The 16,261-nt window shown below is 46.2% G+C and overlaps 1 protein-coding gene across 1 annotated transcript in view; it reads left to right on the top strand.

The window, feature by feature from the left end:
• LOC121544230 (NHS-like protein 1) overlaps positions 1-16,261 on the top strand; it is a 40,442-nt gene that overhangs the window by 4,537 nt on the left and 19,644 nt on the right. The window contains exons 2-3 of the mRNA XM_045212615.1: positions 13,633-13,740; positions 15,622-15,758. Coding sequence (XP_045068550.1) covers positions 13,633-13,740; positions 15,622-15,758 — 245 coding nt within the window. The remainder of the gene's footprint in view (positions 1-13,632; positions 13,741-15,621; positions 15,759-16,261) is intronic.

Below are 16,261 nucleotides of genomic sequence, written 5' to 3'. Positions count from 1 at the left end.
ATATGTTCCGGGATTCTTCCGATAGCATTGAGGAGTACACCACATCAGTCAGTGGCTTCATCAATAAGTGCATTGATGACGTCGTCCCCACAGTGACCGTACGTACATACCCCGACCAGAAGCCATGGATTATAGGCAACATCCGCACTGAGCTAAAGGGCAGAGCTGCCGCTTTCAAGGAGCGGGACTCTAACCCGGACGCTTATAAGAAATCCTGCTATGCCCTCCGACAAACCATCAAACAGGCAGATAGTCAATACAGGACTAAGATTGAATCGTACTACACCGGCTCTGATGCTCGTCGCATGTGGCAGGGCTTGAAAACTATTACAGACTACAAAGGGAAGCACAGCCGCGAGCTGCCCAGTGACACAAGCCTACCAGATGAGCTAAATCACTTCTATGCTCGCTTCGAGGCAAGCAACACTGAAGCATGCATGAGAGCATCAGCTGTTCCGGATGACTAAGTGATCACGCTCTCCGTAGCTGATGTGAGTAAGACTTTTAAACAGGTCAACATTCATAAGGCCGCAGGGCCAGACGGATTACCAGGACGTTTATTCCGAGCATGCGCTGAGCAACTGGCAAGTGTCTTCACTGAAATTTTCAACATGACCCTGACTGAGTCTGTAATACCAACATGTTTCAAGCAGACCACCATAGTCTTGTGCCCAAGAACACTAAGATAACCTGCCTAAATAACTACCGACCCGTAGCACTCACGTCTGTAGCCATGAAGTGCTTTGAAAGGCTGGTCATGGCTCACATCAACACCATTATCCCAGAAACCCTAGATCCACTCCAATTTGCATACTGCCACAACAGATCCACAGATGATGCAATCTCTATTGCACTCCACACTGCCCTTTCCCGCCTGTACAAGAGCAACACCTACGTGAGAATGCTATTCATTGACTACAGCCCTCAAAGCTCATCGCTAAGCTAAGGACCCTGGGACTATACACCTCCCTCTGCAACTGGATCCTGGACTTCCTGACGGGCTGCCCCCAGGTGGTAAGGGTAGGTAACAACACATCTGCCACACTGATAGTCAATACGGTGGCCCCTCAGGGGTGCGTGATCAGTCCCCTCCTCTACTCCCTGTTCACCCATGACTGCATGGCCAGGCACGACTCCAACACCATCATTAAGTTTGCCAACGACATAACAGTGGTAGGCCTGATCACCGACAACGATGAGACAGCCTATAGGGAGGAGGTCAGAGACCTGGCAGGGTGGTGCTAGGATAACAGCCTCTCTCTCAACGTGATCAAGACAAAGGAGATGATTGTTGAGTACAGAAAAAAAAGAGGACTGAGCATGCCCCCATTCTTATCGGCTGTAGTGGAACAGGTTGAGAGCTTCAAGTTCCTTGGTGTCCACATCACCAACAAACTATCATGGTCCAAACACACCAAGACAGTCGTGAAGAGGGCACGACAAATCCTATTCCCCCTCAGGAGACTGAAAAGATTTGGCATGGGTCCTCAGATCCTGAAAAAGTTATACAGCTGCACCATCGAGAGCATCCTGACTGGATGCATCACCGCCTGGTATGGCAACTACTCGGCCTCCGACCGCAAGGCACTACAGAGGGTAGTGCGTATGGCCCAGTACATCACTGGGGCCAAGCTTCCTGCCATCCAAGACCTCTATACCAGGCCGTGTCAGAGGAAGGCCCTAAAAATTGTCAAAGACTCCAGCCACCCTAGTCATGGACTGTTCTCTCTGCTACCGCACGGCAAGCGGTACCAGAGCGCCAAGTCTAGGTCCAAAAGGCTTCTTAACGTCTTCTACCCCCAAACCATAAGACTCCTGAACAGCTAATCATGGCTACCCGGACTATTTTCATTTTTTCTTAACTCTATTTTCTTAAAACTGCATTGTTGGTTGTAGGCTTGTAAGTAAGCATTTCACAGTAAGGTCTACACCTGTTGTAATCGGCGCATGTGGCAAATAATATTTGATTTGTTTTGATTAATGAAGATGCTACTGATGCTAACTCCTATGGCACTAATAATAATACACTACTGATGCTAGAGTCCTAGTAATGAAGATGAAATTAATGCTACAGTTTTTTTATTGATGTCGCTACTAGTGATAAAGCTACTCATAACTATACTGTCATAATATGACATTTTATTGTAGGTTATTGCATGCATAATGTTTCTGTAGTTTCTGTAGTAAAAATGACATTTGCCTCATCCCAGTAAGTGATCACATTTATAACATTGTTAAATTATACTAGCCTCACCCCAATAAGTGAACACATTTATAACATGATTAAATGACACTAACCAGATACTTGGAATGGTGCTTTACGGGCTCCTGACCAATTGTGCTATTTTTTGTATTTTTGCGGAGCTGATCTTAACTTTTTTTGTAGATAATGTTTCCGCCATTTTGTTTTATATGACCGAAAAGCGCTTCTGGACATCAGAACAGCTATCGCTAACCTCTTTATGGACGAAGGACTTCTACTTCAATGAGTCGGAGGCGAAAGACATATTGTTCCGCGACACTCGAAGAAGGAGGAGACGGCGCTATAGAGGCCCGGCGTGCGGGACACCTTGACGAGACTACGTCGGGAGAGTGGATAAATCGCCTCTACCCTCCGTTCTATTGGCAAACGTGCAATCACTGGAGAATAAACTGGACGAGCTCCGTTCGAGACTATCCAACCAACGTGATCTGAAGAACTGTAATATCTTAATATCCAATGTTTCTCAGAGTCGTGGCTGAACAAGGACATGGTAAATATAAATCTAGCAGTTTTTTTTTCTATACATCGGCAGGACAGAATGGCTGCGTCTGTGAAGCTCTTTGGAGGGGGTGTGTGTCTCTTTGTTAACAACAACTGGTGATCTCTAATATTAAGGACGTCTCGAGGTTCTGCTCATCTGGGTTAGAATACCTCATGATAACATGTAGCTCATACTATCTACCAAGAGAGTTTTCATCTATGTTTTTCGTAGCTGTCTATTTACCACCGCAAACCGATGCTGGCACTAAGACCGCAGTCAACGAGCTGTATAGGGCCATAAGCAAACAAGAGAATGCTCACCCAGACGCGGCGCTCCTAGTGGCCCGGGGACGTCAATGCAGGAAAACTGAAATCCGTTTTACCTGATTTCTACCAGCATGTCACCTGTGCAACTAGAGGCAAACAAATCTAGATCACCTTTTACTCCAGACACAGAGAGCCAAACAAAGCTCTCCCTCGCCCTCCATTTGGCAAATCTGACCATAACTCTATCCTCTTGATTCCTGCTTACAAGCAAAAACTCAAAGAGGAAGTACCAATGTGACGTGCTCAGTACGGAAGTGGTCCGATAAAGCGGATGCTAAGCTACAGGACTGTTTCGCTAGCACAGACTGGAATATGTTCCGGGGTTCATACAATGGCATTGAGGAGTACACCACATCAGTCACCGGCTTCATTAATAAGTTAATCGACGACATTTCAAGTTTCAAGTTTTTAATGTCACATGCACAAGTACAGCGAAATGCCTTTCTTGCAATCTCAAAACCCAACAATGAAATAATCTATACAAATTGAATACTAGAAAAAACACATGAGAAATAAGAAGAAATTTGAAGAACACAATAAGTAAGTAAGTAAGCATACTATATACAGAGTCAGTTCCATTACCACATTTACAATGTGCAGGGATACTGGAGTGATGGAGGTAGATATGTTTAGGGGTAGGGTGACTAGGCAACAGGACATAAGAGTAGCAGCAGCGTGTGTGTGAGTGGGCGTGTGTGTGTGTAGAGTCAGTATAAATGTATGTGCATATTATGTGTGAGTGAGCAGATGATGGACTGAGCGTGTGTGTGAGTTTGTAGGGCCCTGTGAGTGTGCATATAAGAGGTCAATAAAGATACAAGGTTAACTCAGATAGTCTGTGTAGCTATTTTGTTAGCTATTTCTCAGTCTTAATGCTTGGGGATAGAAGCTGTTCAAGAGCCTGTTGGTGTCAGACTTGATGCACCGGTACCGCCTGCCCTGCGGAAGCAGAGAGAACTGTCTATGGCTTGGTTGGCTGGAGTCTTTAACAATTTTCCGGGCCTTCCTTTTACACCGCCTGGTATTGAGGTCCTGGATGGCAGGGAGCTCAGCCCCAGTGATGTACTGGGCTGTCCGCACCACCCTCTGTAGCGCCATGTGATCGAGGGCGGTGCTATTGCCATACCAGGCAGTGATGCAGCCATTGAAGATGCTCTCAATGGTACAGCTGTATAGCTTTTTGAGGATTTGAGGGCCCATGACAAACTTTTTTTAACCTCCTGAGGGGGAAGAGGCGCTGTCATGCCTTCTTCACGACTGTGGGCGTGTGTGGATCATTTTTAAGTTCTTAGTGATTTGGACACCGAGTAACTTGAAGCTCTCGACCTGCTCCACTGCAGCCCCAGTCGATGTGGTGGAGGTTGATGTCCAGACCCAGAGTCCTATGCTTGGTGACGAGCTTGGAGGGGACAATGGTGTTGAACGCTGAGCTAGGCGGGTGAGGGTAGTGTGGCGTGCAATTGAGATTGCGTCATCTATGGATCTGTAGGGACGGTATGCAAATCGGAGTGGGTCTAGAGTGTCTGGGATGGTGGAGTAAATGTGTGCCATAACCAGCCTCTCAAAGCACTTCATGATTACAGCAGTGAGTGCTACATGGCGGTAGTCATTGTGGCATGAAGTCTAAGACTTATTGGGGACAGGAATGATGGTGGTCATTTTAAAACATGTGGGGATTACAGACTGGGACGAGGAGAGGTTGAAAATTACTGTGAATCTGCCTGCCAGCTGTTCTGCAGCATGCTCTGAGAACGCGCCCTGGAATACCGTCGGGCCCCGCTGCCATGAGGGTGTTGACCTGATTAAAGACCTTGCTCACGTCGGCCTCGGGAGAGTAAGATCACCCAATCCTCTGGGTCGGTGACGGCCCTCACACTCGGCACGATGTTGTTATTGTCAAAGCGTGCATAAAATGCATTGAGTTCGTCAGGTAGACAGGCATCGTTGGGCAGATCACGGCTGGGTCTTCCTTTGTAATCCGTAATGGACTGTAGCCCTCTGCCACATGCGGCGGGGATCAGAGCCTGTGTGACATGATTCCACCTTATTCCTATATTGTCCTTTTGCTCGTTTGATGACTCTGTGGAGGTCGTAGCGGGACTTCCTGTACTTGTTCCTGTCCTTGGTCGTAGCCCCAGGGTTGTCTGGGATAGCTCTGTGTTTGGTAGCCCTGTCCTTTACTTTAGCGCCAACCTCTGTGTTAATCCAGGGCTTTTGATTGGGGAAGCAGCGAACCTTAACTGTGTGGACAACATCGCCGATGCATTTCCTAATGAAGCCGGGGACGGAGGTGGTTAGCTCCACTATGTTATCGTCGGCGGAATCTCGAAAACATGTTCCAATCAGCTCTAGCAAAGCAGTCCTGACGTATAATCTCTCTGTTTCTGATGACTATTTTCTCAACGGAGCGAGTCACGGGTACTTCCTGTTTGAGTGTCTGCTTGTAAACAAGAAGCAGGAGGACGGAGTCATGATCTGATTTGTTCGAATGGCGGACAATGGGGGGGCCTTGCATGCTTTATCACCCTTAGTGGCGTTGGAGACGTGTTGATGAAAGTTGGGCATCACGTGTGTTAGTGACGCGGAATTAAAGTCACTGGCAACCAAAGAAGCAGTCTCTGGATGTAGGTTTTCTTGCTTGTTTATAGCCTCGTACAGTTTGTGAAGTGCTAGCTTGTTATTTTCCTTGTCCTGGGGTGAATGTCGCCGGAGAAGATGGCTGCCGTTTAAACAGTCACGATAACAGATGAAAACTCCCTCGGGAGTAAGAAGGGTCGGCATTTGACCATCAGGTATTCCAAGACGGGTGAACAGTGGGTCGACATTTCCACCGCTCTGGAGTTAGCACACCAGTTGGTGTTGATGTAGAGGCAAACCACTCCCCTCCTCGATTTCCAAGACTCCACTGTCCTGTCTTCCAGTGAATGGAGAATCCATTGCGTCGGATAGCCATGGGGGGTATCTTGTCAAAGAGACATGTTTCAGAAAAGCAAAGAATATTACAGTTTCGAGAGTCCCGTTGGTAGCAAATCTGCGATCGATCATCCATTTTATTATCAAGTGACTGGCCAGTAGAATGGAGGGAAGAGGCATCTTGCCTCTGTAACGCCAGCGTTTCCTCTTGGTTAGCCTGAAAATTGGGTCGAATTACAGATGATGCAATCTCTATTGAACTCCACACTGCCCTTTCTCACCTGGACAAAAGGAACACCTATGTGAGAATGCTGTTCGTTGACTACAACTCAGCATTCAACACCATAGTACCCTCTAAACTCATCACTAAGTTAAGGACCCTGGGATTAAATACCTCCCTCTGCAACGGGATCCTGGACTTCCTGACGCAACAACACATCCAGGGTGCATGCTTAGTCCCCTCCTGAACTCCCTGTTCACCCAGGACAGCGTGGCCGCACACGACTTCAACACCGTCATTACATTTGCAGACGACATGACGGTGGTAGCCCTGATCACCGACGACGATGAGACGGTCTATAGGGAGGAGGTCCGAGACCTGGCAGTGTGGTGCCAGGACAACAACCTCTTCTTCAACATCAACAAGACAAAGGAGCTGATCATGGACTACAGGAAGCGGAGGGCTGAGCACGACCCCATTTACATTGACGGGGCTGTAGTGGAGCAGGTTGAGAGCTTCAACTTCCTCTGTGTCCACATCACTAAGGAATTATCATGGTCCACATACACCAACACAGTTGTGAAGGCACGACAACACCTCTTCCCCCTCAGGAGGCTGAAAATATTTGTCATGGGCCCTCAGATCCTCAAAGTTGTACAGCTGCACCATTGAGAGCATCTTGACTGGCTGCATCACCACTTAGTATGGTAACTGACTGGCATCCGACCGCGAAGCACTACAGAGGGTGATGCGTATGGCCCAGTACATCACTGGGGCCGAGCTCCCTGCTATCCAGGACCTCTATACCAGGCGGTGTCAGAGGAAGGCCCTAAAAATTGTCAAACTCCACCCACCCAAGTCAAAGACTGTTCTCTCTGCTACCGCACGGAAAGCGGTACCGGAACAGCTAATCATGTTTACCCGGACTATTTGCATTGTCCCCCCCACCCCACTTTGTAACACATCAAAATGTTGTAAATATTTACCGGTACCGGAGCGCCAAGTTATCATTGATCTTTTTCTTCTCTCTCCATCGTTGGGAAGTGAGTAAGCATTTCACTGTTAGTCTGTTTTCAAAGCACGTGGCAAATACATTTTTATTTTATTTGAGTAAGTGAACACATTTGTAACATGATTAAATGATACTAGCCTCATCCCAGTAAGTGAACACATTTAAAACATGATTAAAACTGGTGTCCTAGTTACACTAACTGGCACAAGCTTGGCTGGAGGTGTTGTGTGTGTGTGCGCGTGTGTGTTTGTGTGTGTGTGTGTGTGTTTGTGGTGTGTGTGTGTGTGTGTGTGTGTGTGTCGTGTGCGCGTGTGTGTGTGTGTGTGTGTGTGTGTGTGCGCGTGTGTGTTTGTGTGTGTAATGCAGTATCTGAGGACGACCTTGATCATCGGAGCTCTACACTCTACACTCTACATGAAAGAGAAACATACTGGACTCCTGCCAACATTCTGCAGTGTGTGTGTGTACACACACATGTGCTTCCGAACATGTGTGTGTGTGTATGTGTGATTGTGTGTGTGTGTGTCTGTGTGTTTGTGTGTGTGTTTGTGTGTGTTGTGTGTGTTGTGTGTGTGTGTGTGTGTCTGTGTGTATGTGTGTGTGTGTGTGTGTGTGTCTGTGTGTCTGTGTGTTTGTGGTGTGTGTGTGTGTGTGTGTGTGTGTGTGTAGTCATGGCAGAATCAAAAAAGGTTTATTCCCTCTCACCTTGCCAGATGTCCCTACCAGGACTGTCACTGCAGCAGATTCAGATCAGTGTATGTCTGCTCTGTGTGTGTGTGTGTGTGTGTGTGTGTGTGTGTGTGTGTGTGGGGTGCAGGTGAGGGAGGGGGGGCTGGCATGGTCTCTATGGTGATGAGACAAGCTGCAGGTTTAGATGAAACATCCATCACTGGGAGGGAGGGAGGTAGGGAGGGAGGGAGGGAGGGAGGGAGGGAGAGGCATTGTGTAGTTCCACTATTATGGGTGGGGAAAGGGAGGGGTGCAATGGAAAAGGAGTGGAGGAGGAGGAGAAGGGAGGGAATGTTAATATGTGTTAATATAATTTATGTTAATATGTGTTAATATAATTTCTGTTAATATGTATGTAATATGGGTAGTAGACTGACTGTAAACTGAGCAGGCAGAGGTCCAAAAGCACCTAGTTTATAACTGCTGTACTCCACTATAACACAAGAGGTGTGTGTGTGTGTGTGTGTGTGTGTGTGTGTGTGTGTGTGTGTGTGTGTGTGTGTGTGTTGTGTGTGTGTGTGTGTGTGTGTGTCGGGAAGCAGTGAAGGTGGGCGCATTTCTCACTGAGAGCGGATAGGGAGAGAAAGTGAGGGAGGGAGGGAGGGAGGGAGGGAGGAGAAGAGTGGCGCAGTGTGAGTCGTGTGGCAGTGCTTTTGCCTCGATCTCTTCACATCCTCCTCTCCTCCTCCTCATCCTTGTTTCTTGCCACACCTCTAATAGAGGAGCGACCCGGGGATCGTTCTATCCATCGCTGGAGAGGGATAACACACTCACACACACACACCTCAGCCTCAGTCATGGTGTTCATCAGCTTGGCTCTCAAATCTGTCCTGAAGTACTTCAACAGGAACAACAGCGGTAAGACACTGTATGACTATTCTGTGACAGGGGTGTGTTAGGGGGGGTGTCTCTGTGAGCAGGCAGATTGCTCAAGAGTGACTTCGAAATTGGATTGTACATCCATGTCCTGAGGACGTCGGGTACTGCCTTCAAGACTGTTGGTTGTAATCCCCAACTAACTCACACTGTCTCATGTCTGAGTTAGACATTCATTCATGTTTCTCAAACGTTAGTGTTTAAGGTTATGTTCAGGCATTAACTCTGAATGGTTAAGGTACGGGTTAAGGTTTGGGATAGGCTTAAAACTAAAATTAAAATTAAACGTATATCGCTGGATTCAAACATGTGACATTTGGCACCAGAGGCAGCCCTAGTGGCCGGTTTCCACGTCATCTCCCGACGTCCTCAGACATGGCTAGACGGCGAATATAGACTTGTATCATGGGTGTCCTGGCTGGTAATCCCATGACTGCATCAGAAGGTTGCGTGTTTGATCCCAGTGGTACACATGTATTTTTATTTTTCCTGTCCCGAACCTTGACCCTTACCTTAACCATTCGGAATGAGTGCCTTAACGTAATGTTTTACCCTATCAAAAACCTTAACCCTTAACTTTCTAAATGTGACATTTGGAACAACTTTGAAAATATGACGTTTGGATAACTGTGGATAAACATCTAATTCTGCAGTGAGACTGTGAGAGGTGGTTGGTGTGAGAGTCTGAGGGTTGAGAGAATGTGTGTGAGGAGGGAGTGAGATGTATCTGAATCTGAATTACTCAACTTCTGTCAGATTGAGAGGCTTGTGTATGGAGTGACCTCGCTGGTCCAGAGGAGCTCCAGGACAACGTGCAAAGAAGATGCTAGAGGTGTGTGTGTATATATACGTGGGTGCATGTGTGTGTGTTTGTTTGTGTGTGAGAGAGTGAGTGTGTGTGCATGCGTCCGTGTGTGTGTGAGAGTGTGCATGAGTACGTGAATGCAGGCATGCATGCACTTGTGTGTGTGTGTGTGTGTGTGTGTGTGTGTGTGTGTGTGTGTGTGTGTGTGTGTGTGTGTGTGTGTGTGTGTGTGTGTGTGTGTGTGTGTGTGTGTGTGTGTGTGTGTGTGTTTGTGTGTGTGTGTGTGAAAGAAGTTGTGTGCACACGTCCCCAATACTCAGTGCAGTGTTTCTCCTAGGTCACCTTGACTTGTGCTGAGAGGAGAGAGGAGAGGGCGAAACAGAAGAGTGTGTGTGAATGTGTTAGAGGTGTTTCATTCTAAGGAGGTTCATATCACCAGGCCATGGATATATAACCCAGCCAGGTCTCCTCCCCTCCCCCCTTCCTCCCCAGCCAGGTCCCCCTTGTCTCCCCTTTCTTGTCTCCCCTTTCTTGTCTCCCCTTTTTTATGGAATATCTACATAGGCGTACAGAGGCCCATTATCAGCAACCATCAGTCCTGTGTTCCAATGGCACGTTGTGTTTGCTAATCCAAGTTTATCATTTTAAAAGGCTAATTGATCATTAGAAAACCCTTTTGCAATTATGTTAGCACAGCTGAAAACTGTTGCGCTGATTAAAGAAGCAATTCAACTGTCCTTCTTGAGACTAGTTGAGTATCTGGAGCATCAACAATTGTGGGTTCGATTACAGGCTCAAAATAGCCAGAAACAAATAACTTTCTTCTGAAACTCGTCAGTATATTCTTGTTCTGAGAAATGAAGGCTATTCCATGCGAGAAATTGCCAAGAAACTCAAGATCTCGTACAACGCTGTGTACTACTCCCTTCACAGAACAGCGCCAACTGGCTCTAACCAGAATATAAAGAGGAGTGGGAGGCCCCGGTGCACAACTGAGCAAGAGGACAAATACATTAGAGTGTCTAGTTTGAGAAACAGACACCTCACAGGTCCTCAAAACACCAGTCTCAACGTCAACAGTGAAGAGGCAACTCCGGGATGCTGACCTAGGCAGAGTTGCAAAAAGAAACTGTGTGTCAGTGGATGCTCCTCAGAGGAGGAAGGGGAGGACCATCCTCCTCAGTGAATTTCATAAAAATTAAAATGGTAAAACATTAAAAAAGTTATCATTTTTTAGATAAAACTATACTAAATATAATAACGTCACCAAATAATTGATTAAAACACGCTATTTTACCAAGTCAAGGTAAGCTTTTGGTATTACTAATTTATTGCCACCGGGACCCACCGGTGTTACTGCTACACTGTAACGTTACTGCATTACTAACGCATTAGTTCTATTAGCTATGCTGACTGTGACGTTACTTTAGCTAATATTGTGACAACGATGTAGGCTGTGTGTAGCGGTTTGGCTTAGAAATATTTTTTTTTGCCTGGTCACATACAGCTGATGTGTTTTGCATTGAAGTCCACAAGCAAAGGGAAGCGGTGAGAGGAGGAGAGCGCTTAGATGTGAGAAGGAATACAACGTGGCTGCTATGAAAGTGAACTGTGTTTACGCGTGATCAGGGGTGTATTCATTCTGCCGATTCTGTTGAAAAATTGCTTCTTAAACGGAAGCAAACCGAACAAAACGGAGATAAACATACTTGAATTTGTCCAATAGAAACTCTCATTTGCAGCTGTTGGACTAATGATAACGCTAGATGCTAACGTTAACGTTAATGCTAACGCTAACGCCCTAGATCAGCTAGATGCAGGCAAGAGTGTGCAAGGTGGTATTGAATGTCACTGTCTGTCCATGTGTCACCATCTGTCACCTCAAATGTGTCTCTCGACCTACAGTACGTTGTATGCTTTCATTCATAGCAACCTCATGATGGGTACGGGGAAAATTTGAGTATCATGTAGTAGCTGAAACCTATCGATGTTACATTGAGCTGGGTGAATGGAATATGAATGACAGTCATCCAATATGCTGTAATAGAAATAAGGCCATGCTCATTAAAAAAAAATCGTCCTCCCTCATCTTAAACGGCACCGACCGCCACTGGTGTGTGTGTCTCTTCACAGTATTTGTATCTGTTTTTTCAATCTGATTTTACTGCTTGCATCAGTTACCTGATGTGGAATACAGTTCCATGTAGTCATGGCTCTATGTAGTACTGTGCGCTTCCCATAGTCTGTTCTTGACTTGGGGATTTTAAAGAGACCTCTGGTGGCATGTCTTGTAGGGTATGCATGGGTGTCTGAGCTGTGTGCTAGTAGTTTAAACAGACAGCTCGGTGCATTCAGCATGTCAACACTTCTTACAAAAACAAGTAGTGATGAAGTCAATCTCTCCTTCACTTTGAGCCAGAAGAGATTTACATGCATATTATTAATGTTAGCACTCTGTGTACATTTAAGGGCCAGCCGTGCTGCCCTGTTCTGAGCCAATGGTAATTTTCAGAGGTCCCTCTTTCTGGCGCCTGACCACATGACTGAACAGTAGTCCAGGTGTGACAAAACTAGGACCTGCCCTGTTGATAGCGTTGTTAAGAAGGCAGAGTAACGCTTTATTATGGACAGACTTCTCCCCATCTTAGCTACTGTTGCATCAACATGTTTTGACCATGACAGTTTACAATCCGAGGTTACTCTAAGCAGTTTAGTCAACTCAACTTGCTCAATTTCCACATTATTTATTACAAGATTTAGTTGAGGTTTAGGGTTTAGTGAATGATTTGTCCCAAATACAATACTTTTAGTTTTTGAAATATTTAGGACTAACTTGTTCCTTGCCACCCATTCTGAAACGAACTGCAGCTCTTTGTTAAGTGTCGCAGTGATTTCACCTCGCTGTAGTAGCTGACGTGTACAGTCCCCTGTAGCTCAGTTAGTAGAGCGTGGCGCTTGCAACGCCAGGGTTGTGGGTTCGTTTCCCACGTGGGGGCCAGTATGAAAAATGTATGCACTCACTAACTGTAAGTCGCTCTGGATAAGAGCGTCTGCTAAATGACTAAAATGTTAAATGTGTTGAGACGTCTGCATACATAGACACACTGGCTTTACGGGAGACTGTAAGAGCATGTAGATAATAGGCTGAATTTTCCCAATCCTCTCTGTTCCCTTCTCTCTACTGTGGTCACAAGACCACACACACACACACACACACCCACGTTCACACACACACTAAAACACAGTTGTAGGTAAAATCTTTAAAGACTACCCACATACAATGGTATTATTTGTAATTTGGGAGGAAATCTGTATTTGTGGTTGCGCGTGCATGTGTGTGTGTGTGTGTGTGTGCCTGTGTCTGTGTTGTATTGAATTAAAATAAATATCCCTCTTTCTCTCTCTTGTTCCCATCTTTCTCCCTCTACCTCTCTGTCTCTCTCCCTCTCTCCCTCTCTCTCTCTCTCTCTCTCTCTCTCTCTCTCTCTCTCTCTCTCTCTCTCTCTCTCTCTCTCTCTCTCGTCTCTCTCTCTCTCTCTCTCTGTCTATGTCTCTGTCTCTCTCTGTCTCTGTCTCTGTCTCTGTCTCTGTCTCTGTATCTCTATCTCTCTGTCTCTGTCTCTGTCTCTGTCTCTCTCTGTCTCTCTATGTCTCTGTCTCTCTCTGTCTCTCTGTCTCTGTCTCTGTCTCTGTCTCTGTCTCTGTCTCTGTCTCTGTCTCTCTCTCTATCTCTCTATGTCTCTGTCTCTCTCTGTGTCTCTGTCTCTCTCTCTCTGTCTCTGTATCTCTATCTCTCTGTCTGTCTCTGTCTCCCTCTCTGTCTCTGTCTCTCTCTCTGTCTCTGTATCTCTCTCTCTGTCTCTCTCTCTGTCTCTGTATCTCTCTCTCTGTCTCTCTCTCTGTCTCTCTCTCTCTCTCTCTCTCTCTCTCTCTCGCTCTCTCTCTCTCTCTCCATCTCTCTCTCTCTCTCTCTCTCTCTCTTTCTCTCTCTCCATCTCGCTCTCTAGCTGTCAGTCTGGACGATGAAAGAAAGTGGTCAGTACACTACACTTCCCAGAAGCCTCAGCAGGAGACACGGCCCTCCTGTGTCGATCACCGCCGCACCATACTCAGAGGTAAGATGTCAGGGGTCAGGGAGGAAGGGTCATGTTAGAGGTGGTAGGTGAGGGATCTACCTAAAGACCTCACTACCCACTGGGCACAGAAGTCAGTTTAACGTCTAATTTGTATACATTTGATTTAATTGTCAACTGACGTAAATTCAATATGAAATCAACAGCAAATGTTAGCCATGTCATTGGATTTAGGTTAAAAGTTGGGTGAAAAAATACCAAAATGCCTCAAATCCTTTTACTGTGATGACTTTTTACAAATCCAATCAGTTTCCATATTGAATCAACATCATCACATTGAATTTTTTGTTGTTGAAATGAAGCAGAACCAACGTTGTTTCAATCAGTTTGTGCCCCGAATGGACCGGTGTTATAAACATGGTGTTAACTCCCTCTGTCTGTTTAGCCAATGCTTATACCAATCCAATGGTTTTAAATCCCCGAGAGGGAGTGAAGGAGGGCACACTTCAGGAAGAAAATGAATTAGACAGCTGTAGTTTATTTATATAGAGGACTGATTAGAGATTAGTCTATTTCTATCTAGCTCAGTGGCTAGACTCTTTCAGTGTGAATACAAACATATAGGGAACACATTTATCTGTTTGTCCTTGTACAGACAAACAGATGCATTTGGAAGGAGAGGCTTCCCTCCATTATACAAATAAAATTGATATGATAAATTAATACAATATATAAATCAAATATTAAACATATAGACATATTAAAAGCTTCACTAATTTTACGCTACCTGCTGCTCCTCTCGTCCATTGGACCCTGAAAAACAACAGCCAGAGAGTGACAATGGTGTGTGTGTGTCTGTGTGTGTGTGTGTGTGTGTGTGTTTGTGTTTAACACACACACACACACACACACACACACACACACACACACACACACACACACACACACACACACACACACACACACACACACACACACACACACAGACAGACAGACAGACATCACTCCTCTTTCTCTCTCTCTCCTCTCTCCCTCCTCTCTCCCTTCTCCTCTCTCCCTCCTCCCATCACTCCTCCTCTTTCTCTCTCCTTCCTCTCTCCTCCTCTCTCCCTACTCCATCACTCCTCCTCCTTTCTCTCTCTCTCCTCTCTCCCTCCTCTCTCCCTCCTCCATCACTGCTCCTCTTTCTCTCTCTCTCTCCTCTCTCCCTCCTCTTCTTTCATTCCTTCTCTGTTGAATGTAGGTCATTTCCTTTGCTCTGGTTTCTATCTCTGGGGAGTGAATACATCACTGTCAGAGATACTCATCCATCTATCACTGCTGCTATGTACTCATAAGCTGCTGTAAAATAGATTTCTATAGTGTGTGTGTGTGTGTGTGTGTGTGTGTGTGTGTGTGTGTGTGTGTGTGTGTGTGTGTGTGTGATTTTATCCTGATGTCAGCAGCAGCAGTGAGTAAGAGCGCTGTAGAAAAGATGAGCTAATTACTGAGAGAGAGAGCGAGAGAGAGAGAGAGAGGGCGAGAGAGAGAGAGAGAGGGGGAGAGAGAGAGATAGAGAGAGAGAGAGAGAGAGGGCGAGAGAGAGAGAGAGGGGGAGAGAGAGAGAGAGAGAGAGAGAGAGAGAGCGAGAGAGAGAGAGAGGGAGAGAGAGAGAGAGAGAGAGAGAGAGAGAGAGAGAGAGAGAGAGAGAGAGAGTGAGAAAAACATAGAGAGTAGAGGGAGAAAGAAGGGAATAGTCGAGAAAATGTCCTTGTTCCATTCGACACAGCTGGAGTTACTCTCTCAAAACACATCTCTGATCCAAATGCTGTTTACGTATATGTATATGTGCAATACATATTTCCTTCTTCATGGTCCTATATTTGATAATTAACGAGCTGTCCTGTGTGTGTGTGTGTGTGTGTGTGTGTGTGTGTGTTCCAGATTGCAACAAGAAGCTAAGGAGAGATGGGTACGGCAGTTCACAGTACTTCTCCCAAAACCCCGCCTACCTCAGCCCTAGCCTATCAGAGGCCAGGCTGCATGATGACAAGGGCAGGAAGGAAACACGCCGGAAAAAGGTAAACACACACACACACACACACACACACACCTCTCTCTCAGTGGTCGACTGGGGAAGACTTCAGGAGATAAACTAATGATTGGAACACAACCTCATGACAACTTAATTAACAACCCAAACAACCTGAACCCGGGTCAGAGGATATCACGGGACATGGGGTCTCTCATTGGGTCTCTCTCTGTGTGTGTGCGTGTGTGTGTGTAACTGTGACGAGTACTGAGGATACGAAGAGGCAGGACGCAGACAACAACAATGTACATGTAAAATGTAAAGGTTTACTTAACACTGAGCAAGAGAACAACAAAGAGCGAGTACACAACAAGACACTAACAATCACACACACACACAACACAACACTGAACAGTCCAGGGCTAAATAGGGGTGGTGATGAGATGATGAGGTGCAGGTGCGCTGGAGGGCGATTAGGGTGCGTTGGATTTCCATTCCTGTGTTGCCGAGGTGGTGCGCTCAGACCGGTGGCTCAGTAGACCGGCGAATCAG

This window comes from Coregonus clupeaformis, unplaced genomic scaffold (assembly GCF_020615455.1).
Source record: "Coregonus clupeaformis isolate EN_2021a unplaced genomic scaffold, ASM2061545v1 scaf0032, whole genome shotgun sequence".
Taxonomy (NCBI): domain Eukaryota; kingdom Metazoa; phylum Chordata; class Actinopteri; order Salmoniformes; family Salmonidae; genus Coregonus; species Coregonus clupeaformis.
This window is presented reverse-complemented; position numbering and strand designations above follow the sequence as displayed.